Here is a 27,609-nt window from a genome sequence, read left to right on the forward strand (position 1 = left end):
GGCAGCCCAGGGCCTGGCTTTCCCTCCCCGCGCCGGGCGGAGCGGAGCGGCGGGGCTGGAGGGCGGAGCAGGGAGCTGGCAGCAGGCCCCGGGCAGCGCAGTGCAGCGCAGCGGGGCGCTGGGCTCCAGCTGTCAGGGCGGAGGGATGCTGGCGCGGCGGGCCGGGCGGCGGGAGGAGGAGCCCTAGCCGCGTCCCAGGCCAGCGCTGCAGCGGCGGCAGGACACAGCGCGCAGCCCGAGCCTGCCGGAGGAGCGCGATGCGTCGGGGCCGCTGAGCCCAGGCAGGGCCATGCCGGGCCGGCCGGTGCTGCAGCCCGAGCGCGTCCCGGCCCGGGCTGTCCGGAGCGCGGGGGGATCGGGCGGGCCGGGGCCATGCCCTGCCCGCAGTGAGCGATGCCTTTTGGAAATGGACACACTGGATCACAGCGCAAACATGGCGTCCCCTCGGCCAGGCTCCCCGTCTCGGGCTGGTGCCTGCTCTGCTGCCTCCTGTGCGGGGGGCTGGCCGCGGCCCGGGGCCCCCTCAGCCAGAGCTGCCAGCCCTGCGGCCCCAGCTGTTCCTGCGCCGGCGGCAGGGCCCCGGGCTCCTGCCTGGTGAACTGCTCCTCGCGGGGGCTGGAGCAGCGCCCGGCGATCGGCGTCCCGCCGGCAGCCACCGCTCTGTAAGTTCGGCTGCGCCCTGGGCGCACGGGGAGGGGGCGCACGGGCACCCGGGGAGGGTCCTGGTGGTCTCACCCACCCGGGCTGAGCAGCCGAGCCGCCTCCGGCGCGCAGGTTGCTCAGGACACGAAGTCCCAGCTCTGCTCTCCGCTTGCCGGGACGTGGCTAGGCTCGGGGAGCTGCGGGGTGGGAGTGGGGAGGCGTGTGGAAGGCACGTCTCCCCCTCCTCTTTCCCCAGCAGGCGCGAGCGTCTGCCCCGCAGCCTCGCTTGGTTGTCAAAGGGAGAGACGCGCGAGGGTACCACTGACCTGCTTGCCACCAGAGCTGCAGTTGGCACTGGCCTGGCACTGGAGGCCAGGACTGAGAGCTAGATTGCACGAGGCGGAAGAATTCCTTCCACGGAGGAATAATTTTGTTTTAAACCTGTGAACGTTAGGAACCCTCTTCCTCCCCCGCCAGCGGGGCTGGGATCTTTCCAAGTGAGCCGGGTCCTGAAATCTCACCTTGAAGAATTGGCGGTTTTAGTAAACTTTCTTTCCAGCAGTAGTTTTCCTTGTCTTGCAGTGGGGATTTTGTAGCAATAGAACTTGCTGTGATTTATGCTGGGACACACATCATACCTATGACAGCAGAGGCAACTATGGAAAAATCAAGGGCAGATTGCTTAGTACTAAAGATACAAGAATTGGAATGTGTGCAGAACTGTACTTACTGAAGTATGTGATTTAACTAAGAATGATTCAGTGGCCTGCTGGAGAAGTCAAAGGGAAACAACTCCAGCATCTGTAAACGAAGGCGGTCCAGCCCTGCATGTAACTTCACACAATGGCTTCAGTGGGACACCTCATGTGAATCATGTTACTTGTGTGTAAGTAACAGGCTGCCAGCAGTAGCAGGACACTGGATTTGATGACCTAGGAGGCCCCTTAGCATCCTGTGTTATGTGTGTAACTTTGCTGATAACACTCACAACCGGGGCTAACATGCATGAAGTCACATTCATAAGTGTTGACAGAATCAAGCAACTGCCTTGCAAATGTAGGCTTGGATCTTTACATAGGCTTCTGCGTGTGCTCAACTTTTTGCATCGTAAGTGGTGTGCCAACTTTGCAAATCTTTGGAAGCTCAGGAGTGTAGGCTTCTACCAGGATCCTGAATAACAGTGTTATGGTTATGCCACGCTTTTAAGGTGTTCTCTGGTATGTTAGAGGAAAATAACAGGCCGTTCCCTATTCCTTTGTGCTGGGGCAGAGAGGTGTTGTGCAGTGGGTTTCAGAGAACCCCCGTTGAAGTTACGGAGTGAAGGCCCTATTTATAGATGGAACTCTGTGGCCATGGTTCGAGCGTTGGTTGCGTCAGGGGCAGATACAAAGACAATTCAAATGTTTGATCAAAATTTCTAGAGAGAAGTAGCTGCAAAGCAAAGTGATTAGTACGTTTCTAACTGGCTTTTGAGTCAGTGATGTTAATGACCAAGTCAAGTTTAAGAATCAGGCTGATCCATAGAACGGTTCTGTCAATTAAATAAACCTGCTATTCTAGTCTTTTAAACAGGCTGAAGAGGAGCTGTGGGAATTGTTATTTTTTCTTTTAACGAGTGAATTCAGATCAGTAGTTGTCCTGCACAGATAAAACTTTTTAGGGAATAACTTTTCTGTTCTTCAGGGGACAAAACTCTCTCATAGGTTTTGTTGAAAAGGAAGCAGATACCTAAATGTTATTTCCCTGTGCAATAAGAAAGTTTGACTTTAGCCACATCCTACTGATATTGCAATAAGGTAAAGATCAGCGTTAGTGTTAGTGTCGCTTAACAATCATTTTTAAATCTGTGAAGTTTTAAAAGGCCATTGTTTTGGATAATTCTACTGGCAATCCCGTGAAGTGTGCAGTATTCGGGAACCTATACAAGCTGTAAGACATTTACCTTTTTGTACTTTTTTTAAGAATAAAAAAAAATCACAAATACCTTTGAAAACTTTATAATGTGGATCAGGGGGACAGACCTAGGGTAGCTTCGGAGAGAACTACAGCTTTTCATCTAGAAGCGGAGGTGTGTATTTTAATTATTTTCCTACAACAAAATTAGAGCATTAAGTGTTTCTTTTACTGGAAGATTTAAATTGTAGAAATATACTCTGGCCCTAGGATATAAAAACATGTTCCTTGAAGTTGTACACCTTGCTAAGTTTTTTAATTTATTTCTTAAAATAAAGTAGAAAGTGAATTTTGCCGAAATCCCTCAACTGGGCAAGATTAATTTTTATGTATTTACTGGTTGTGCGAGCTGCACAATAGGCAGAGTTAGACATTTATGATGGAGGTTCTGGAAATTTAATTTTGCTTTGGACAAAACAAGTGGTGTATAAAATTGGTCTCTTCTCATAAGGATCTTTAAAAGGCTTCTGAAGACAGTGATGAGGATTAAAAGTGTCACTGGAATGTCAGTTCAAGCTTTCTAAACCAAGTTGGGGTTACTGTGGCAGTTTTATGGGTATTACTCATTTTGCCAATGAGTGCTTAAGACAGCTAATTATTGTGCAGCGGTGTTGGGTGGTAAAAGCACCCTGAACAATTAGGATGGGCCCTTAATATATACAAGAGCTACTGGACATCATCTAACTTTACTACTCAAAGCATGTTACACATTCTGCTGGAGCAAGCACATTGAAACTCCAAGATAATATTATTAGCAGCAGGATTTTTCCTATTTTAATTTATGTGAAATTATTTGTTTACAGCCCTATTAATGTGAATGGTTCACAAGAAGAGTGATCTTCTTTGGAAATCACAAATTTGAGGCTATTTCTGAATGTGCACAGGGAACTTTGGCAGGATATGGATCATTTAGGATGCACAGTAAAGGCTCTGTTGGGGATCAACGTATGTGTTTTTAATACTGTCTCTCTTGGCATAAGTTATGGTGAAGTTGTGCTCCTCCTTTGGGAATACACTGCAGAATTTGGATATGAAATACAAAAAGATACAGTGTAGAAAGATCGCTATCCTGTTTGACCTTCTAACAGGGAGAACGCATGAGCATGTCATTATGTGTGTCATAACTGTATGATAAGAGCAATAGGAGTTGAGTTACTCCAGGGGGGCGTTTAGCCCCAGATCTTTACACTCCACAAGACAGGAGGAAAACTTTACAACCTAACCATGATGTGCTGCCTTCATTGACTATTGACAGACAAGGCGGTTGTACTTAAATATTCTTCTTCCTATTCTCACGTAATGGCTTGCAGTGATATTTTGTAATAAGAAAAAGGTTGTATAAATAATTTTTAAACACAAAATGCATCTTCATCAACCTTTATGAAAGCAGTGCTGATCAGCAACTATGAGCCCTGAAGGAATTATATAACCTTTGTGGTGAAGTCTTCAATTTAGCAGTTATGCACATATTAACAGTCCCACTGAAGTCAATGCGATTACGTGTGTGCAAGTGTAGAATCGGAGTCTGGGATAGGAATGCTCATGATAAAACCTCTTTTGGCCAGCATAACAGACACGGCATTTTCTTATTCAAAATTGCAAACACTGAGGGAATGGTTACCATGAATACAGAAGAAATGCCCACATCCAAAGAATCACCAAGGAAAACAAGTACTGCCAGAAATATAGTCTGCATACCTAGATGAAAGCAGTCTCCTGTTCTACTTAATAGCAACACCAAATCAAAGTTAGTCACCCTATAAGGCAAATAACTTGAAGACATCTCATATAAAATGTCTAAACAAACATAAGAGGAAAGGCTATTGTGTAAATTGATCATCTTCAGTCCTTAATATAAAAAGGTACTTTAAATGCAAGAGTTTTCAAGTGGCAACCCTGGCCGTTTTGTACGTTCACCCAATTGAGAGGAATTCTGCAAATATCTTAAAGTGTTCTTCTCCCATTGGTTGTGGATTTATGGAAACTTTTTGTTTGGGATATTAGATCTTTTTGGTGAGACAGGTATCAGAGGAGTAGCCGTGTTAGTCTGGATCTGTAAAAGCAGCAAAGAGTCCTGTGGCACCTTATAGACTAACAGACGTTTTGGAGCATGAGCTTTTCGTTGGATGATACCTTCACTTCATCAGATGCATCAAGCGGTGAGACAGATAATCTGATTTAAGATTTTCAGTTGAGATCAGAGACTTGTTTTCTTTCCCTGTGAATATTTACTGTTTCTGACACTCTGGAGTATCTTAGTGAAATCTTTTTTTAAAATACAAGGGATTAGACCTTGTCCATAGAAATGTTCAGTCTGGTAAGGGGAGCATAAAAAGTCTCATGACCAGCCCCCTGCACCAAGGCAGAAAACCTGGACCTCCTGACGAGTGTTTGTCCATCTGGTTCTAAAAGCCTTCTGTGACAGGGTTCCCACAACCTCGTTGGAAGATTATTTCCCAGAGTTTCACTACCGCGCTTACTGTTAGAAAGATTTCCACCTAATAGTACCTAAATCTCGCCTTGCCTGGCAATTAAGACCATGCTTCTTTTCCCTACTTTCAGTGAATGTGGAGAACAATTGGTTCACAGTCCTCTATTATAAACAGCCTCTCAGCAATATTTGAAGACCAGTATAAGATCTCCTTTTCTCAAGACTAACATGTCAGTAGAAACTCAGTATTGTCCCTTCAGTAATCATAATACGCGGTCTTCTTGGGTGATACCACTATCAGAATGCTGGCAGCATGGTCTCGTGTGCTCTTACAATCTGTGGGCCCAACCCGCGAACGCACATTTCAGTAGTTCCTTAGCTTCAGTGAGACGGCTTAGGCATGTAGAATGTACTGAAGTGTTAAATCTTTGCAAGTTTTGGACCTGTATTACTAATTTAACCCTACTTATTATAGGGGGATATGTCAGCAACCCCTATTTTTATGTTGCCTAACAAATAATATAAGCAAACCCTGTCAGTATAAATGTATTTTAAGATGCAGGCACATATATGTTTTATTTTTCCCAACTCAGTTATTTGCACGACTTGGTAAGTTTCAGTAGGTCTCCAAGTCATTAATAGAATTTATTTATTTCCATTTCAACATATAAACATAAGAAATTCTTATCCAAGATTCAAGTCATGCTTGACAGATAATGAAAAATGAAATCCAATTAAAACAAAGCAACAGTAGCGAAACACTCTCTCTGTACAAAAGCAGCCAGCTCACAAAACCAAAACATCTCTACTTCAGTCATGAAAAACCTGAATCTCACTCAAATAAGCATCCTTATCTCCACCTAAACTTGAGGTTCTGGTTTTCTTATTTTCCCAAAGACTTTTTTTTAATAAAAAAAAAAAAGAGAGAGCACAAGTTGAGGTGCAGGAATAAAATTAATTAAAAACAAAATGAACTCAGTCTATTGAAAGGACAAAAATGCATGAGGTACATAAGGAAAATATGTCACAGTTAATACATGGAACAAGGTAGGGCTTATGTAGTACATGATTGACGCCAATGAGCTAAGGTATTATTAGTGAAGTGTTACTGTAATGTCTGTTTTGTTTAAGGCAGTGCCCTACAGTGGACTACAGAGTTTGCTACTCTCCTTCCAGATGTTTCAGACAAATGACCCCTATATCTTAAGTTTTTGTTGGCTTTTTATTCTGACATCTAACTTTGGCTTTTTGTCTGCTGCTGGCATAGAGCATTTTAGTAACAACAACAACCTACTGTTTGGGGAAAACACTGTCAGTCTGAGAGATGGCGTTAGAGTGGTTTCTGTGTATTTGCTCAGAGAATTTGCCAAGCTGCCATATAGAAACTGGAGCGACAGAGAAGTCTCTTGCCTCCTAGACTCCAGCCCAACCATGTAAGAATCTGCACTTAGTAATTCAATGCAACCAAATGTGAACAAGAGCAATAATTTAAGGAGGCAAACTAAGAAACCACAGCTAGACACCTCAAGTGGGTGGAGTGAATACAGAGTTCACCAGAGACCCTGTTCTGCTGCAATTCAGTGATGCAGGATCAGGTCCTAAGTATTTATCAGTGTTTGGGAAGAGGCTTTGGAGGTACCTGACGGTGTTTTGCTCCTATATATTTAAAGAGTTAAGAAATAGAATTTCAACACCATGAAAATAAATCCAGCTGTGGGACTTGCTCTGTGTTCATTGTTTTAAAATGATTGTGCTAAATAATTTCTTGACCAGTTAATCATTCTTTCCAACGATCTATTGGGAGGGATAATGGGTAGGGTGAGTGTGAGGGAATGCCTTATCTTTGTACAGTTCATGTGACTGGGTTATCCTGAAATTCAGGTGATGTTTAGAAGGTGTTTTGCTTTCGTGTCATTGTTTTTCTCTTTCCTTCTGCAATTTATTTTCCTTGTGTCACTTCCTTCATTTTAGAGCTAATTGTATAGCTTATTCCACCACCCCTTTAATGCAGCTCCTTCTTGCTTTTGCATTTTGAAGTGACAGTATGGGCCCAATCCCAAACCACTATTCAGGCAGGTTGGCCCACTGGTAGTCTACTCATGTGAGTAAGGCAAGCTTCGTTCTGCTCTCGCACCATGGGAATCTTTGCTGTTTTTAATCCTACATTTTAATCAAGTGATTTTTAAAAAGTCACCTGTTAATGCTTTGCTCCCTGTTTGTAGCTGAATGGAATTCCTTGTTGTAGCTCATTGTGAATTATTTTCCCCACAGTGGTTTTCCTTGCTGGATTTCTGTATTGTCTCTCTTCTACTTCTCCAGGCCCTGTTCTTCTTTATGGACGCATTATCCTTATGTAACACTGCTTCCCCATCACCTACCTATGGACTTCCTCCTGTCAACTTCAAAGACCCGAGGGCCAGATCGACCTCCGTTCTATTGACTCCCCTCCCCCGCCCATACCTTCTCCCCTTGCCTAGCATAACATGCTTGTACAGAGCAGCTCACGTTCCCCTTTAGTGGCTGGTCCACAAAGAGGATGAAGCTTTTGAATTAGACCCTTCTTTTCGTAAGTTACGTTCACATTCAGGAGAAGGCTAGCTAGGTTTTCATATTACAGGGCTCTTTTTACTAAGAGCTTGCATACACTTGAAAGACTACAGCGGCACAGTGACTGTAACACTTCAGTGTAGACACTACCTACGCCGAGGGGAGAGGTTCTCCGATTGGTGTAGGTAATCCGTCTCCTCAAGAAGCAGTAGCTAGATTGACAGAAGAATTCTTACATCAATTTAGCACTCTCCACATGGGGACTTAGGCCTGGTCTACACTACAGAGTTAGGATGACGCAACGCAGCTTACACTGATCTAACTATGGAAGCGTCCACACTAAAATTTTGCTCCCACTGACATAATCATCCTGCTACACCAACTTAATAACTCTCCCTCCCCAAGCGCTGTAGAGTCAATGTCGATGTCACTGCCAGTGTAGAGACGGCGTTGCTTACATTGACTGTTTCTGGCTTTCAGAAGCCATCCCACAATGGCCCATGCTGACAGTACAGTCGGTACAAGCGCTCCAGCTTAGGCCGCACACCGCCGACACAAGGAGTGCAGTGTGGACACGTAAAAGCTATTTAGTTAGTGTGGCAGCTGTATGCCAACGTAACTTAGGTCAACATAATTTTGTCATGTGGACATACCCCCTCAGGCTGTCTTAACTACGTTGCTCAGCGGTGTGGATTTTTCACACCACCGAGTGCTGTAGCTGGGTTGATCTAATTGTCTAGTATAGACCAGCCCTAAGATACTGATAATAAATTCCAGTTTAGCTTCAGCAAGACTACATGCGAGGTATAAATATTTCTCAATGCATTGCAAGCCAAAAACTGAATGGTAAATGTAACAACAACAAAAAAAGTTAAAATCATGAAAACAGATTTAAAGCATTTGGTCATCAGTAACAGTGTTTGCAATTTCCAGTATAGCCACGGATAGCATTTCTTGTAGCAAAATTGCAGAAACCATGACGAGAAACCAGAATCTTTTTGTTGTTTTTGTATTCATCAATTTTTAAGAGGCATGCAGCTGATGGATTTAAATAACATTATTTTCTGGATAGTCTGACTGGGAGGAAATGTGCCTATTAACCCATAGTGTATAGGTTAGCAGAAAAGACAGACCACCACCGGTTGTGGTCTCATATCTCAGAAGCTAAGTAGCACCAGACCTGGTCAGTACTTAGATAGCATGAGAGCCCAGGAAAGTCCCGAATATGGCACAATGGTTTTAATTTATTAGATAACACTTTTCTGTACCAGTGCTCAGCCTGGTGCTACAGTGCACTGGTTTGTACCAGTGCCATTTTGGGGGAGAGATGAAAAAGGAGGTGTGGACTGTGTGTGGTAATGAAAAGTGCCAGGGGGATTTTAGTAAGAGCAGGGACAGTAACCATGGTAACGTGCTTTAATGCCAATTTGGTTTATACAGGCTGCCTCCCTGAAATCCCCACTCAGGTTTCAACTGATTCAGTATTCTTCACCTTGTATCCTCAATTTCAGCATAGCACTGGTGTGTGCTGCTAGTAAAACAGTAGCAACCTCCTCTGGGGTGGGCATGTCAGAAGCTATGGGCTGTGCAGGGAGTCAGGGGCCCACCTGCATGGAGCCAGTTGCAGGATTGGGAAGATATCCCAAAACTATTTATAAGTTCTCTCAAGCTGAAAGGCATCATAGACGTTTGCCTTTGTTTTTCCTACCTCAAAAGCACAATTTAAACATTTACCAAAACGGGAAGGGAAGAGAACATCTGGCTGCACAATATGGAGTTCAGGACAGGAACAGCATGCACAGCTACCAGCTTAGTAGCCTAAGAAAAGCAAGTTAGTGTGTGTTATCATGGGATGGGAGAGACTGGACTGGCTGACTTTGGCAATAACATAACAGAATCTGCTGAACAGATTTTTGCAAGCTAAGACCATTCAGAAAAAACAAAAAACAAAACAGAAATTCATGATGAAAGAAGCTTTGAAACCTCATGCCAGGAACTCATAACTGTCTTACCCATCTCAAGTTGTGTTCAAGTCATCATTCCTTGTCTGATTACATTCCAGTTACTGTTAGGCAACTGGGACAGAAAACCCAAACACTATACATGTGTTCTAGGCCAGAGTCTGCTAGCGTGTGAGTAACGTTTTTGTATTGATGGTACATGCTACAATGGGAACCAAACAAGGGTGCTGGAACAATTTGTATGGGGGTGCTGAGAGCCACTGAACCAAACCAAACTGTAAACCCTGGATATAATGGAAACCACTTCAAGCCAGGGGGTGCTACTGCACCCCCAGTTCCAGCACCTATGGAACCACACATTTTCCTCTGTTGGAGTTTGCAGGCGTTGAGTATTGGAATTGGGATAATTTGAAAAGTGTTTGTGCAAAGACACTCAACCCCTTCTACCCTTTGAACAGAGAGCTACAGATTATGTGCACCCAGACTCACACTGGCACAGACTTGTGTCTTTTTTGCAGTGTTGTGGGAAAACAAGAAAACTATGCACAGGGGGCTGGATTCTGCCTTCACTTACAGGGACCTGCTGAAGTCAATACACAGAATTTGGCTCAATGACGATAGCACCTTTTCTGTAATAAAGTCATTTTTAAGGCACAAGGCTAACTGCTTCTCCTTTGAAATTGAGCTTCCTGATGAGAATTGGCAGGATGGGCTAGAGCCAGGAATCTTGAAAATGGGCTGTGTGCAAGTTTCCCAATGCAAACGTCACTAATGACATTCTGCTTGGACTTGCAGCCTCTTTGCTGTGCCAGCCTTGGGCACGACACAGCTCTCAACCCATGCACTGCAATCTCTTGCCCTCCTTGTACCTGACCAGTATGGCTTCATGTTGCTCAGAGCTTTTCCAATTGCAGCTGCCTCAAGGTCTTCACTGAAAGGGTGGGGGGCTTGCAGACCACTGAGAGGCTAACAGCATCATTTACAGCAAATTCTGTAGGGTAGTGACTTGCACCTGCTTTCCCTGCAGTTTGGGGCGGGGGGTAGAAAATGCTGCACACCATCCACTGTGGCCTTTAGTTGTTTGTAATATTCTTTGGGCTCTATAACCAGCAGTCAGTATTTTTCTGAAACATCCTATCCTGTTAGCAGGTGTTGATCCTACTAGGAATGGGTTAAGTGGGTTCTGCTGAGGTAAATGGCTCGTAGTCCCCAAGAGATGGGAGTGGCTCTTGGAAGAGAGGATGTAGGGTGGGGGCTGAGCAGTTTCAGAGGAGGAACCCTAGAAGCACCTAAGCTTGGGAAGGTCTGAGCTGAATTTTTATGTTGTGCAGATAATTTCTTTGTTCAAAAAGCCACACTCTAGGAAGAGAGTGAAGAGATTTTCTGACTCTACAGTATGTGGAGTTTTAGATCAGGTTGGTAAAAGCATCTGTTTACAGGTCCCTTCAGGAGTATGCTTGGATGTAGCAGTACAATTCTCACTTGGGGTGCAAGTGGACCTGGGTTGTATATTTAGATACCAAGGTGATGGGTACATTGTAGAATCATTTAGTCCAGTCCCCTACACTGAGACAGGATTAAGTATTATCCAGATCGCCACTGACAAGTGTTTGTCTACCTGTTTTTAAAAACCTTCACTGACTGAGATTTTACATCCTCCCTAGGTAATTTGTTCCAGTGCTTACAGGTAGGAGGATTTTCCTGATGTCTAACCTAAAATCTCTCTTGCTGCAATTTAAGCATGTTACTTCTTGTCCTATTCTCAGAGGCTAAGGAGAACAATTTATCCTCCTCAAACAACTTTCTGTGTACTTGAAAACTAATCAAGTCCTCTCTCAGTCTTCTCTTCTCCAGCCTAAACCCAATTTTTTCAATCTTTTCTCATAGGTCACGTTTTCTAGACCTCGAATAATTTTTGTTGCTTTCCTTTGGACTTCCTCCAGTTTGTCCACATCCTTCCTGATGTGTGGAGCCAGAACTGGACACAATAATCCAGTTGAGGCCTTATCAGTGCTGAGTGGAGTGGAAGAATTCTGTCTCGTGTCTTGCTTACAACACTCCTGCTAATACATTCCAGAATGATGGTTGCTTTTTTTCTTTTCTTTTTTTGCAATGATATTACATTGTTTACTCATATTTAGTTTGTGATCTGCTACACCTCCTAGGTCGTTTTATGCAGTCCTCTGTCCTAGGCAGTTATTTCCCATTTTGTATGTGTGCAACTGATTGTTCCCTCCTAAATGAAGTGCTTTGCATTTGTCCGTATTGGATTTCATCCTATTTAATTCAGACCATTTCTCCAGTTTGTCAAGATCATTCTGAATTTTAATCCTATCCTCCAAAGCACTTGCAACCCCTCCCAGCTTGGTATTGGCTGCAAATTTTATAAATGTACACTATATGCCATTATCCAAATCATTTATGAATAGATATTGAATAGAACTGGACCCAGGACAGATTTGTGTGAGCCCCTACTCAATGCACCTTTCTGGCTCAGTTGTGAGCCATGGACAACTACTCTCTGAGTATGGTTTTCCAACTAGTTGTGCACTCACCTGATAGTAGGTTTGTCTAGGTTATATTTCCCTAGTTTGTTTATGAGACAGTCATGCAAGATGAAGATATATGAAATCTGCTGCTTCTCCCCATTCACAAGCTTGCTACCCTGTCAAAGAAGGATATTAGGTTGGTCTTGATAAATCCATATTGACTGTTTCTTATTACAGTTCAAGTGCTCCATTATCTTTCCAGGTACTGAAGTTAAGCTGACTAGTCTGTAATTCTCTGCACTGTCCTTATTCCCTGTTTTTATAGATAGGCCCTCTATTTGCCCTTTTCCAGTCCTTGGGTCTCTCTCCCATCCTCCATGACTTCTCAGAGATAATTACTAATGGCTCAGAGATCTCTTCAGGCAGTTCCCTAATTAAATGTCCATTATCTGTCTAGATATTTGAAGGGTGCTATGCTGCGAACGCAAATCATTGGGTCCATGGAGATACACTAGGAGTTATTGTACTGAAAGGAAGACATGGGCCCCTCTAGTAGCTGAAACCAGATATTGTTCCTTTTATTTATTTATATCTGGCAGGCATGTGGCACTTGGAAGAACGTCTAAGTGGCTATTTTTTACTTCTCCGTTCATCTCCTTGTCTTATAGCTGGGCTGGTTGTGGTCAAGGGTGGCATCCCGTTTCTCCTTTCCCAGCATGGCTTAACTAAAACAGATGTTCCCATTCCTAACACTCACATAATGCATTTCCAGCATTAGATCAACGCTGGCAAACAGGCTGTGACATGTGTGGAGAGAAGATGTTGTGTAGCCCCTTTGGCCGTGCGTCTCCCCGCCAAACTTTGGTTGTTATTTTCAGAGTTAGCCACACTTCTCTCTCTCTGAAATTAATCAGAGGGGTGTGGCTGACTCCCCCAGTTGGCTTTGCCCCCTGTGCATGTGACACAAAGATGGAGTCTCTTTCCTCTCCCTCCTCCCATCTCTGGCAGCGGGGACAGGCGTGGACTGTTCCTCCAGCATGCGTGGTTGATAGGGGAATGTTCACGGGTTTTGCCTCATGAGTTGCTTCTGTGCTGTGGCCTAATGGTTTTCACATGCAGAGAGAGGCTGCATTTCTGTTTTCCAGCAGACTGAACCGTCTGAGCCGTGCTCTCTGGCTGGTGCCAGGTGGGTCCATGGAACGATAATCATCATCATCACAGGCCTCATCCTCCAAGTTCTGAGTGCATGGCTGCCGCGGCGGTCTAGGGGTGCTCCGAGGGCTCACAGAGGGGAGCCCTGTCTATGGGAAGCGTCTCCCCTTTTCCTCTAAGGGGCTGCAGGACTAGTACCACAATTGGGAACAATTACAACTGCATCACATACAGACTATACAGTCCCAGACAGAAGGTGAACAAGCCAAATCCACTCCCAGCGAGTGGGTTTATGACCTGGAATTGCCCAGCCAGCCCTTCCACCCCCAATCCTTAGAGGTCTCAATGCCCTCAGTTTACTCGTCCAATCCCCTCTCTCCTTCTCAGCAATAACCTTCTCACTCGCCACTCCTTTCTCCTGACCTGTACTGTGCCTTGTCATGGTCTACAAGCCTAGATCCCTCCTGAAAAGAGCTTATGAAACATTAGGTATAGGGCAAAGTCAGTCCCATACACAGGGGCCTATGCTCCACCCAAGTCCTCAAGATAGGACTTGATTGGTGCCTAGCCCTGCAGCTGGCCCTCTGTTCAGGGGTGAATTTCATTCTTACCTTGCTACATCAAGCACCGAACAGGGTCAGAAAGCTTTGTAAGAGGGGCAGCTTTTTAAAAGGAGGGATTGGAGTGAAAAAAGGGTGGTCAGTTGGAACATGGGAATTCATAGCTTCCAGGGCCAGAAGGGACCATTATGATCCTCTAGACTGACCTCCTACATAATATGGGCCAGCAAACTGCCCCAAAATAATTCCTACGGCGGCTCTTAGAAAAACATCTACTTTTGATTTAAACATGGCCAGCGATGGAGAATCCCCCACGACCCTTGGTGAGTTGTGCTGGTGATTGATTATGCTCACCATTCAAAATGTACCCTTATTTCTCATCTCCGTATGTCCAGATTCAGTTTCAAGCCGTTGGATCGTGTTACACCTTTCTCTGCTCGACTGAAGAGCCCAGTGTTACATATTTCTTCCCCAGGTAGGTACTTACAGACTGTGCTCAAGTCACTCCCAGCCTTCTCTCTGGCAAGCTAAATGGAGCAAGCTTCTTCAGTCTATCACAAGAAGGCAGGTTTTGTAATCTATCTCCTGGCTTTTCCCTGAGCCCAATGAAGTGTATTTAACATTTTGTATTGTGATAATACCTTGGGGCCTTGATAAGGGATCAGGCCCCTGTTGGGCTAGACACGGTATAAACCCAGCAGAGAGATGGTTCCTGTCCTGAAGCACTTACAGTTTTGCACGATTACTTGCACTGTAAGCGTGGCACCTAGACAGTCTTGCCAGTCATGCCTGTTTCACAAACAATCCCTTAAAACTACACCGGGACCTTCTTTCAGATGTTTTGGTCTTGCAAACCTGTCTTTGCACCCAGATGCTTTCAGCTCATCAAACAGTTTCGAACTTTTTTAAATTATCCCCCCTCCCGCTAACCTCCCCCCCCCATACACATTTGAATGGGTTCCTGGAAATTGGAGATTTAAAAATGGGAAGTGCTTGTCTGAAATCTGATGCAGTGATTCCTGAGAATACTTTCCATTTGGAAAGGTCCTGGCCCCTTTCCAGGGCTCTGTTAAAGTTGTTCTAGAGGGTGGCTCATTATTGCTACCTCAGTGGGTTTTATTTAAAAAAAAAAAAAAAGCCGTTACATAAGCAACAAGTTGGCGAATCCATTAGTTGGGCTTACTTCTCAGCTATTCCACTACATGCAGTGACTGTGGGGGTCAAGACGCACTGAGACAAACAGAGTAACATTGGCCAGAGATTCATAAGTAATTAATTAAATCTGTGCAGATCAAAGGTTTCTATCAGAGTGTGGGAACGTTAGTTTACTCCTACAGTAGGAAAACAAGATCAGTGGCCTTTATGGAGCAAATTCTGTACTGACTGGCAACCCTGGAGTCAGTGCAGAATTTGCCTCAAGCCTCTTTAAAAGTCTAGTGCAGACAAAGTAGAAGTAGTGGAACTATAAGCTGCAAAGAGAGTTGCACTATTTCATGTTAGGAATGCAGGTTTTTTAAACCTCTCCTGTAGTTTATTTAGGAGATTGAAAAGTGGACTGGCTTCATACAAATAGTAATGAATGGCCCTACATTAACAAAACTAACTTACTATTGCTGCTCACACTACTGAAATGCAGCCACCTCTGTGGTGCAATATGGCAACTGTTTTACACTGCATGTGGTGCATGCCAAGGAGGTTATCCAAATGGAAAGGGAGAGTTTGTTAGGTAGGCAGAACACAATTCTACCGTGGCATTTGGCAAGAGCTGTCAGATCTGTTCTTACAATGGATGCTACAAGACCTTCACAGGTGGCCAGGGCCTCCATTCAAACAGTGGCACTTCCAAGAGGTCCAGGCCCCAGCACCCTGCCCCAGAATTGATTCAGGATTGAATCAGGAGGCAAGGCCACCCTCTCCTTAGTCACCACATGCTAATATGACCTTCCCAGTATCTGCTAGCAGAGTTACAATTTTGCTAATCTCTGTAGAATTTATTCCTGCTCACTTGGTCAGATTGCACCTAGTAACTCCATCAATTTCAATAGTGGCTCTGGATTTACACTGAACCGAGAACAGAATTGGGCCCACAGACTGCAGCGTCCAAAGGGTTAACTCCGATTTGCCATCTTTTCATGAGAATAGGACACTAAAGCCGACTGCTGCGTTTTGTCTTCCCATGGATTATGTTAGACGCCTCAAAGCTTGCAGCCTTGTCACATGAAGTTAGAAAAAATTGGGAGAGGAAACTGTTTGACAGTTTCTATTCCCTGCCCTCACCCTGAGGCAGAGCTTTCCTCAAACTAGAAGCCTGCAGTAACTGCTGAAGACAGACCTTCCATGATTCGAGAGCAGCCAGCACGGAGGCCAGCAATGGAACCTGCAGTATTTGTAAAGCTCAGTTGCTGCAAGCCTGCGGAGAGGCGGGACTGGGGATGGAATACTGTAGTGAGCAAGAGCGGTTGTAAAGAAACCGAGGAGTCCTTGTGGCACCTTAGAGACGAACTGATTCATTTGGGCATAAGCTTTCGTGGGCTGGAGCCCACGAAAGCCTATGCCCAAATGAATCAATTAGTCTCCAAGGTGCCACAAGGACTCTTCAGTTTTTTGCTGACAGACTAACATAGCTGCCACTGAAACCGGTCACCACGCACGAGCAGTTGTGTGTGCGCACATTTGAATGTACAGGGATTAAATGTAAATGGGCAGCAGGAGTTATGGTCCAACATTGCCCTGAGCAGCCCCCTCTCATCCTCTGCCAAACAGAAGCCATATAGCTCATTCCCTGTTTTGTGCTGGGAGATAGCGCTGTCTAGTGGTTGGAGCAGGAGTGGGACTCAGGACACCTAGGTTTTGTTTACAGCTCTGCCACTGACTTGCTGTGTGGCCTTGCATAGGTCACTTGACCTTTTTGGGGCTCATTTCCCCATGAGGATGATGCTTCCCTGCCTCACAGGGCTACTGTAATGATTACTTACAGCATTCATGCTTAGATGCCAGGGTGTTGTGTAAAGGCCAAGGATTATAAATTCCTATTTGTAGAATGCTTTGTGGCCCTCAGTTGAAAGGTGCTTTGGAAATGCATAGTGTTGTCACGTACTAAGTCCTGGTCCAACTGTGGTTTGCCCCAGGAGAACGAACCACATGTCCTAGTTCGTCTTGGGCACGCTCATTCAGGAACCCATCGCTGCCTTCCAGCCTCTGCACTAGTTTTCACTCATGCCTGGCATCTTTCTAGATGCAAATAATGCTGTAATTCCTTTCAGTGGCACATCCAAGCACAGCTGCCCAGGGCGGAATAATTCACCAAGCCCTCATGCCCAGAGACATTGATTTTTCTTTAGCAAGTTTTAACACAACTCCAGGTTGTTTGGGGGCAGGATGAGGTAGGTCAAATGCATTTCTGAACGAAACATCCCCCATCCCCTCCACCCCACTCTCCCAATTCACAGTCAGATTTGATTTAGCCCAGGAATATCTGCTTCCCAGAAGAGACTGTTCTGTTGCTAGCTCTGTCAGCTAGGTGGAGATTGCCTGCTGGGGAGAGAGAGCATCACTTTCTCCTGCATCCCATTGCACCAGGGCTCCCCAGGCAAAGCCGTACAGAGCAATTGCTGTAAACTGAGGCCTTGGGGTGGGGAGATTGAGCTGAAGATAGCCCTGTGTGAGTTGTAGACCAGGGTTACTGGAAGAGAGGTGAGAAGAGTAGGAGCACTGAATTATACAGCAGCAATACACACTAGGACACTAGGGGTTCGTGCCCTTCTATTTCCCATAAGTAATTCCCCAATGAAATCAATGGGATATGGGGAGTTTAGGGTTTCCCATCACCCAGGAGTACTAAGGGGAAGGGTTTTCAGTTAATTCCTCCATAATGGGATCTTACCTCAGCTATCTAGTACATCTGCTGCTTCAGTTTCCATTCTGGTGTGCCAGCTGCCTCTTGGGGTAGGCTACTTTTTTTCAGTTTACCTTCTGGCTGGCTGATTCAGTGCCATTTAAGTGCTTTGGCCATAGGGTCAAAGCAAAGAGACTATCTTTGTCACACTTCCTTGGCCCTCCCTAACCTGTCACCTGCACTCCATCTGGTGCCTCCTTGCACCCCTCTCTGAAAACCCCAGTGATGGGGTCCCAAGCAGGAAGCTAGCACTCAATTGCCCTCCCCAAACCTCTCTGCTTTGCCAACAGTTGCTTCCTTCACCCTTCTCTGGGGTCCTTCTCCAGTAGCCTCTCTCTCAACTTTTCCATGCTCTGCTTGGGTTGCTTTCCCAGCTGACCTGGTAGTGAGCCAAGCCCCAGCCGTCTTACAATACTTCAAAAAACAACCCCCACCTAGGTAATGAGCTCACTCTGTTGGTAGGGCGAGCTTCGCCTTATATTCCCTGGCACTCTTTCCCAGAATGCCCTTCTGCCCCAGCCCACGGTCATATGGTGCCTGGAGGACTACATCCCCCAGAGTGCCCTGGTGTTGTGCTGGTCCCCATCAGGCTAGGCCAATCGTCTCCCTTAAAGGAACCAACACCCCACTGCATTCCCCACAGTTGGAGAAGTGCAGCCCAGTGAATTTTGGGCATGTGCTTTGTGTTGTGGTGGTGAACAAAGCTGGACTAAGGTGACAACACACAGTAACACACGCTGGGCCTGTCACATCACAAATACTGTATCTGTGAGACTCTGAGGCCCAGCCTTGGCAAGCGCTTATGCAATCACTTGCTTGAGTAGTTCCGGTGACCTTAATGGAGCTATTATGTGAATGAAGTGAAACAGGCTAGGCAGGCAGTGTTGTCTAGTGGCTTGAGAACCAGCCTGTACCCCAACAAACCTGGGTTCTATTCCTGGCTCTGCCAGTAAGCTGAGGTGGTTTTTTGCATGGCTGTTTTCCATCCCACCCTTTACTTGCCTTGTCTGCATAGATTATAAGCAGCACCAAGCTCCCCACAAAGAGCTTATGCTGAGCCCTTTGACGCAGCATCTGCCTTCGTGTGTGCACAAGGCCTAGCGTGCTGGAGCTGTGATAGCAGGTATAATCCTTTGAACTGTGGGGGCACCTGGAAACTCCAGCCCTGGTGCGTGGCGCACTGTACAGAATCACAACAAAGAGACAGGTGTTTACAGACGAAGGGGCCACATGTGGTGTCACAGTCACAGTATAAATAATCGGCCTGTGCATGTTTTCAAGAGCAGGCCCTAAAGTGGCTCACCAGCTTGTGCATGTGATATAAAATGTGTTACAGTATTTAAAAGCTGTAATATTTAATAGCTGTTGCGTATAATGTCACATTCCTGCCGGGAGCTGCTTTTTAATGATAGCTGATTAAAGCGAGAGGAGAGAACCTGTCCTCTAGAGAGCATGCCCCGTTCCTCTCCCTGGCAGGGGCTCTCAATACTCTTCCTGGGCATTTGATAACATCGTAATCTTCTGCTGAGGTAATCAAACATACTTTAAGGTGGGAATGAAAACTCTACTTAGCATCTGGGACACTGGCTTCCAGAATGGAGTTTGTTTTGCCTTTTCAAATGTGAAACACATTGCAGCAGCAGTAGCATTTTCTTCTTTTTTCTTTATGAAGCTAGCCCAGGAAGGCCCACAGCAAGGACTGTGAGTTTACTGCTCAGATGAGACATGAGGCCTCAGACAGGAGGGGTCAGAATCGCCCTTCTGGCGGACTCAGTATTCACACTGTTTCTCTTTTAGCTTCTTAAATTCCTTCCTCTTCTCAGCTCAGGGACTGGTAGGCCACAGGCCTTAGCCAGGTGTTCTGCTTCTCCCCAACAGTGGTCAATGTTGGTTACTTCAGAAGAAAGTGTAAAACCCTTTCCTTTGCATAATGCACCCACTTGTGCAGTATTGCACGCTGAGGGAGAAGGGTTTTCACAAGCCCAGCTAGGGATCAGTTTATGCCGTGAAATATGAAGGCATCAGTCCTGCAAGAGCCAATATCCAAGCCCACTGCTGGGGAGGGGAACAAAGGGGGCAGTTGCCCAGGGGCCTGGGTAATTTAAAAGGGCCAGGGGGCCCCCGGCTGCCACCGCTGCTGCAGTAGCAGCCAGCTGGGAGCCCTGGGCCCTTTTAAATTGCCTGGGGGTGGGGGCCACAGGGCTTCTAGGTATGTGCGGGGTGGTACCGGTGGCGGCAAAGGCAGCCAGGCGGGCATGTGGAAGCCCTGGCCGTGCCAGAAGAGTGCACCATGCAGCCAGCAGCAGTTTGCTGGGCACCAGCCAGTGTGGGCGCAGCACCGCCCAAATGTCAGGCGGATCTTTCTAGAGGCCCATTGACTGTTCTGCCATGGGCAGAGCTGTCCCTAGGGTATGGCAAATTGGGGCAACTGCTCCGGGTCCCGTGCTTTGGGGAGCCTTGTGGGCTGGCACAGTTGTCCAGTACAGTTGGTCCTGGAAGTGACAGATTCATCACTTCTGCCCCGCACCCCCTTAGGGACAGCCTTGGGGCCCAGAATTGCTGTCGGCAGCCTGCCAATATCCAAGCATTGGGACACTCAGAATCCCTTTGAGACACATGCTGCTGCCAGCAGATGAACTGGCCATACGTACTAAAGGTCCCAGATTCTCATTTGCTGCTTCCATCTGACATCTATGTTGACATCTACAGGAGTTGTGTGTACCCAAATGCTGGACAGGATATGTTTGTTAGCTGCCTCTGGCAGTGACTCATAAAGCTGTATAATCCTCCTTGTAAGAATGGTGGAATCATTGATGATCCTCTAATCCTGCATCACTCAGCCAAGGATCTAAAGAATTTCCAACCTGGCAGCAGTTGATGGCAAACAGGCCAGGGTACCCCTACTGTCTGTCTTTGAGTGATGAGCAAGAAGCCAGCCAAATGATTTTACGAAACGTCATCAGCTCTGCTGCCTATTAACGTGTACCGAGTCAGGAGGGAGAGGAGAAACCGCATTTCAAGCCACTGTAAATCCATAACAAAATGGTTCACTTTAAATGCAGACATTAGGCTGCAGCTTATGTGTCTGGGAGAACCAGAGGAGCAGAATCTAAGAATTGTTACCAGTTATAGAGCAGAAGTACCTACAGCCCAGCCAAGAATGGGGCCTCATGCTGATGGGCGCCATCCATGAACATAATAAGAGACAGGCACTGCCCTGAAGACCGTAGAATGGAAATAGACAAGACGAGAGAGAAAAAGGAACTGTTTTTGCTGGTCTGCAAAAGAATGGAGAGATTAAGTCACTTGCCCAAGGCCCCACAGAGAATCTGTGTCAGAGCCTGGAACTGAATCTAGCTCTTCAGAAGCCTGGTCTAGTGTCTTACCCATAACGACACCTTGATACCCCCACTATGCCCCATTGTCCATGATTGATAGTCAATGTAATCCTCATGGGATGTAGGGATAGTGATGAATTACAGGGACATACCAAGAGCAGAACGCTGGTTCATTTGGCCCACTCTTCTACCTTGGGCTGAGGGCTGTACCTACTGTTTCAGGAGAAACCAAAATGACCTTCCCAAATCAGCTTATTCCTTGCAATGTGAGGCCTGGCTTCCTCGAAGGCACGTTGGCATCCACTGTGGAATAAGCTACCAGACTGGATGGGGGAGTGTTCTGCTAACATGTTATAATTCCCTGTTACATCAGAATACAATGACAGAAAGTGGCAACGTGCACTAATATCTCTCCAGAGTAGTACTGCAGGATTAGTGTTGGCAGGTAATTAATATATGAATCTAGGCCACCGATTCTGGGTCTGCTGAACACAGATGGAAGTTTGTACATTAGCCTGTTTCAGGTCAATAGGATGTACATCCCCAGATGCAATATGCAGTAACATCCTAGTGCATGAGTGGAGCGGCAGCTCCTGAGTTGGTATCCCCACTCAAACCCTGCTCACTGCAACCTTACTGAGCCTTTGGGTGTGGATCATGAGTATCACTTATCATGAGTATAACTTAACTGTGCTTTGGGGAGTGTTGCCTTGTAGAAGTTTTTATATGCTCATGCTAAGGCCCTGATCCTGCTGTGCAGGGGTCTGCCCACCCTGGATTGGGGCCTAGCAGATTTTTCTAATGCTGAGATAACCTCTCTGTGGTGGGACTCTGGGACACAGGCTCTATCTAAGAGAGCATGGTATGACATGAGGGCATGACATTTCATCATTAACTTTTTGTGCAGAAGTCCTGGATTAATCATTACCACAGTTTAATGGGCTTCGAGTTTAAACCCAGAAACGTCCGCAGCACCTGACCACTCCGCTGGCAAAGCCAAAGGGATATCAGATTTTAGCACCCGGAAATGGGGCGCGGCACTCTGCAGGGCAGGAGGGAATGAAGGGTGATGGTTAATATGTAGATCAGAGTTAATCATTCACTGAACTCCATAGCTACAAACCCTCTCCTTGGTAGCTGTGTTGTGCTCTGTGTGTGTATGTGTGTGCACTGCAAAAAGACAAATGATTACCAGGGTCAGATAGGAAATGAAGTGCAACATGATCCCTTTTTGGATCCTGACAAACCATAGCACTGATAAGTGGAGAATTTCTGATCCTTCTCCAGGCAAGAGGCTTCCTCTGGGGTGTGGTCCCCACACACGAGGAGATGCTTGAATGATCTAATAGGGATGAGCAAAGAACTCCTGTTGCTGGACCTTGGCCAGCGCTCGGAAACTTGCTGTACCTGCACTCAGGCATCCCAGTTCAGATACAGCTGCTGATGGCCAAATAGGAAAATTAAAGGTCTTTTACCGGCCAAGACCGGAAATCAGGGATCTGTGTTTCTCCTGAAAACAGTGGATGGCATCATCAACACCCAAAACAGCTGCAGAAGAATTGGTTTGAATTAATCTGGTGGGCAGGAGGTGCTAACTTACAAGAGTGCACCATCCCACCTCCCTCAGGTGTTCAAAACTGAGCTGGGATCCGCAGAGCATGAGATTGGCTTAAAATTATAAGACTTTAAAAAATAATAAGATGGGTTATTTTTCTTTGCCATCTGTTTTCAGAGTCTTTGGGTTACGCTCGGGTCATGTTTTCAGGCTTTTCTTTGCAACCAGGAGGGCTAGAAACTTACTTTAAAAAAAAAAAAAGTGAGAATCTCATATAATCACAAGACTCCGAGAGCTGGAGCTTTAAGGAAAAAGAACATCAAGTGTCATGAGACAGCATCAGAGAGTACGTTTTCTGTTGGTGATCTGCTGTTGGGTGAAGGTGGGGCAGCTGGACCTAAGGGTTCAAGACTAAGGCCAGGTCAGTGCTATGTCTGAATTTGGATTAAGTGGTGCTGAAGCCTTGAGGGCCATTCACACAGAATTTCTCAGGTGATCCGCTGGATCTTGTTAGACTTCTGCTACCTTGGATTGAAATCACGTCCCCATGATACTTCAGCACTGTCTAAACCAGAGCCGGATAGGATCCAAAACTGGAAGAAGCTGGGCTTGGATCTGGGGCTTTGAGTCTAAACCTCCCTCACTCTCCCCGCCATCCCATCCCCCAGTGATATGCACAAAAGCTGAAGATGTTTCGATCTGAAGTTCTGGTTTTGGCCGATCTTTGCTTTAAAGAGAGTGTCCTCCAGATTCAGGGTTTGTTACCTCTCTGGGTATGCTCCAAACCTGGTCTTTCTTTTGGAGGGGGTGGATTGAGGGAGCGAGCTGGTCAGATTTGGGGTGTATGCGCATTCCCAGGAAACTCGATGTCCTGTAGCTTCAATATACGTTTTGTAAATATTATTCTTTATATTGTATATTTTAATTATTGCAGAGCACCTAAAGATGAAGGATAGATGCCCCCCTAGAAACTCACTGTGTAACTGTTCCCTCTCCGTGCCTCAGTTTTCCCACTTGTAAAATGGGGATATATTTACTAATATTTAGGGCTTGGCTACACAGGGACACTCAGGAAAGTTTATCTGAATTAACAAAAGGTGTGAATTTAAAATGGATTAGTTAAACTGCACTAAACCCCTGTGTGGATGCTCTGACTCAGAACTAAAGTGCCTTACTTTGATTTAGCTTAATTCACTTCTGCTGTAAAAGTCAATTTGGATTAACTTTCCTGAGTGTCACCATGTAGACAAACCCTTATGTCCTGACATCCGAGGCAGATTGTGGAAACGAATGATGTAGGGCCTGATTCTGATCCGCTTTATAGCCGTTTTATATCACTGTAACTCCATTGCCTTCAGGGGAATTACTCCCGATCTGCACCGTTATGAATGCAGAATCGGGCTTATCATGGCTGTGTACACTCGGGGGAATTTTCATGCCAAGTCCTCCTGCCATCTGTTGCTCAAACAAATGCTCTGGATATGTGCGTCTAATGGACATGGGCTGATTGCCTGTGTTGTTGGTCTTTTCCAATTTGAAACGGCAAACCCTAATTGCTCCCTGCAAGTTACCAGGGCTCCTTGGGCAGATTCTCATTAGACAGTATAGTTAATGGGGGGATCAATGAAAGAGTTTAAAAATGCCTTCGACAGTGTGTTGGACTAGGGAGGATTTGTCTGAGATTACAGGCTCCAGTTGGCAGGGCGAAGTTTTGCTTCATTATATATGCAAAGTGTGAGAGAGCTCAAACATCCGCCCTCTGCGCTTCCAATCCTGGGGACTAGGAGCAGAGGGTTGGGAGAGCATTTTCAGTGAGAAGGGCTTGGTAATTACAACAAAGTGAAAGGCTTCATCGCTGGCAGTTTTCCTCGTATTGCTTTCTGGAGACCTGAGCAGTGTCGGGCCAGAGGGCCAGGGAGTGACATGGTGCTAGGGGAAGATTGCACAGCAACTTGTGTGGAGGGCACTGCTTATGCTGGCCCTGGCCCTTTAATGCTGTGGGTACTCTCAGTGTCCAGTGAGGGGAGTTGGGAGCAGCCGTTCCCACCTGTGCAAGCATCAGAGGGACCTTTGAAGTGAGACCATTTTGAGGTGCCAGGGGTGGCTACCCCGGCTCCTCTCCTCTCCCATCACATGTGGCTGAGCAGACTGCCAGCTGACTGGCAGGCATTAGGAAAGCCACAGCATTTTGACTCCCTTTTCAGATCCCAGGTAGAATGAATATGTTGCCTGTTTTCAGCATCCTCTCAGAGCTGCGTCTGCACTGGGAGGAGCCCCTGGCAGCAGCTCTGTGGTTGCAGTGCTCGGGACGTCTCTTCCATTCCTTTCCATGCCATCAGGGATATGCCCTCTCCAATTTGTCTCCAGCAATAAGACGAAGCCACATTCTGGCATGAAGAGGAAGGAGAGAAAGTGAGAGGATTCTAAAATCAATTAGAAAATGGCCACAGTCTGCAGCTCAAAGGCTTTTGAGTGCCAAAGACTTTGATGGAAAGTGTCAGTTTCAGAGGGCGTTCCATGAAACCCAGCCTCTTTTTCTGTCCATCTGTCTCACTTCCTCTGTTTGTCTTGCTCTAGATTCCACTTCATTAAGTGTGGGAAAGTGACCAGAACTTTAAAATAAAAAACTGAGCCGTGGCCCTCCGGTGCCAAATCCTGTCCTCAGCAGCACCCCTGTGAATGCAGTTGAAACCAACTGGCATGAGTGGAGTTACTCCAGCTGGACGCTGGTGTTGCTGACAGTGAAATCCAGTCCTGTGGTGCGCCTTGGTGTCATTTCTGCCCTGGCAGCAGCAGCCCCCTAGCGCTCATCAATTCCCTTCTTCTACTGAATTTTAGCCTTCCATGTCATTTTACATTTTCCTGGGGAGATGCCACATTTGGAGATGCTGTGGTTCAGCACAACTCGGGCCAGACAGCAGACTTGTCTCTGGGTCCTACCTCAGCGACGCGGCATCTGGATGGGTCCCTTCCCAGCTCCCCGCCCCACACATCCCACAATGTGCAGGGTACATTGTTCAGCTGTTGTTTTGCAGCTCCACTCCTCTCCTTCCTGCCTTAGTGGAGGGAGGGAACCAAAAAGAAGCCAAACAAGAGTGAAAAATAACGTGATGGGTATTAGTCACTTCACCCAGTGTGTCAGCAGTCAACCAGTGCCATTAAATACCAAGCGGGATCCAGTTTAAACTCCTAAAAGCCAGAAAGTCTGGAGTTAAAGCCTGATTCTCTGCTCATGGAACTGGCCATTGCTAAGCTCAGCATTACTGCAGCCCACCTAGGCCAGGGAGGGGTAGCTTTTTAATCCATTAGACCACTGTCTCTGAACCCTTTTGATCCCAGGGACCGCTTGCTGCCTTCCTAAACTGTGTCAGGCAGATCTCAGGGACCAGCACTGGTGCACGGATGGGTCATTTAGAAACGCTGCATTGGACAGTCTAGTCAGTTAGTTTCAAGGTTTTTATTTTCCTGGCTGATATTTTTGCACAGCAGGAAAATAAAAACAGCCTCAGATACTAAGTGTTATTTACTCCCATTGTACTGAATGTAGGAGAGATTCAGCCACAAAAGTCATAATATTTGATGATTGTGATATTCATTTTGTAATGTTTTCTCTCTCAGTAGAATGGAATACTGAATTCCTTGACAGCAACAGACACACAAACAGAGCCTGCCAGACACAGACAGTACAGCCTACCCACCGAGATAGAGTACAATTGTGAGTGCTTTGTCCAGCCCGGTTTTAAACGTCCCTTCCCTTGCGGAGACTGTTCCATGCTCCAGCACATCCCATTATTAGTAACATTCTCCAGCTTTCAGCCTTGGTTCTGCCTTGCTCCAGTTTCATCCCATGATGCTTGTTGTACCTCGTCATGTTTGTTCCATACAGATACTTGTGGGGAGCTAGGCCTTAGCCAAACCTGGATTTACTCTGGAATAGCTAGTGCGCTTTAAATTCACACACGGCCTCAACCTGAATTAACTTTCCAGTGTAGACAAGCCCTGTCCCCACCCCTGGACATTCCTGGAGAGGAGCTACATTGCTTTTCTAGTGATGACATTCCCAAGAGGGAAGTCCTCAAGGCTTTGGTTTTTCTGCCTGGACAGGAGGTGCCTGGGAAGGAGAATTCATGCATTTTCTTCTGTGCAGAATGCCCAAGGCTGCAGCTCTAGAGCCTGGAACAGCTCACCCCTGACTTGTGTGTTTGCATTTTCTCCAGTGCATCTGTGCAGGTTAAAGTGGAACAATTTACCCAGGCTCACAGTAGCTTCTCTATCACTGACGATGTTTAAATCAAGACGGGATGTTTGTCTAAAAGCTCTGCTCTAGGAATTATTGTGGGGTAAGTTCTCTGGCCCGTGCTAGGCAGGAGGTCAGACTAGATAATTGCAATGGTTCCTTCTAGCCTTGGAATCAATGAATCAGCTAGGAATGCCAGACCCCCTCTCCTGGCGCAGATGCTTCACCACATTTCGCAGCAGAGAGTTCCTGCACACACGCCCCATTGCTAAAGAGCACATCCTGCCAGATGCTGACTGACTCCCTGAGTTCAGCCAGAGATGGGGGCTGCCATCTCCTGGAAACTGATTGCATCTGATATGCTGACTTGGGAATGGTCCCGCCAGCTCAGCAGAGGGAGACGAAGTGTATCGCACTCCACCATGGGGAAAAGCACCGTCCCAGCCTGAGATGGGAGAATCAGCTTTAACCCAAGCCATGAGGGCACTAGCCATCACAGTTAACACCTCTCTTTACAACCCACGGTGCTCAGAATGTGCAACTAATCCCTGTCCTGCTTATAACAAATTGCCTCCACTCTTCACTGATTCCTGCTGTACACCGTTGAGTGCCTCCCGCTCCATGCCATGTGATCCTCTCTTCTCCAAGGCCTCCCACGGCGCATGGGAGTGGAGCAGCTGGCTTGACTATGAGGGTCCCTAAGTGCAGAACTGATTCCCCTCTTTCTAGACACGTTAGAAAGGGGATGTCTCGACTGGTGAGGCTGGAGCAAGAGAAGAGCTTCGCAAACCTCCTGGCAGCTCAATGTGGGGGTTTGCGAAGCTCTTCCCAAGGCAGCCCAATGGGGGT

At 46.3% G+C, this 27,609-nt stretch overlaps 1 protein-coding gene across 1 annotated transcript in view; it reads left to right on the plus strand.

The window, feature by feature from the left end:
• Positions 1–393: 393 nt before the first annotated feature.
• Positions 394–27,609, plus strand: part of PKD1 (polycystin 1, transient receptor potential channel interacting) — a 132,720-nt gene continuing 105,504 nt past the window's right edge. Inside the window, exon 1 of the mRNA XM_032762640.2 lies at positions 394–662. Within this exon, the coding sequence (XP_032618531.2) occupies positions 394–662 (269 nt within the window). The remainder of the gene's footprint in view (positions 663–27,609) is intronic.

The sequence above is a fragment of the Chelonoidis abingdonii genome, chromosome 9 (genome assembly GCF_003597395.2).
Source record: "Chelonoidis abingdonii isolate Lonesome George chromosome 9, CheloAbing_2.0, whole genome shotgun sequence".
In the NCBI taxonomy this organism is placed as follows: Eukaryota; Metazoa; Chordata; order Testudines; family Testudinidae; genus Chelonoidis; species Chelonoidis abingdonii.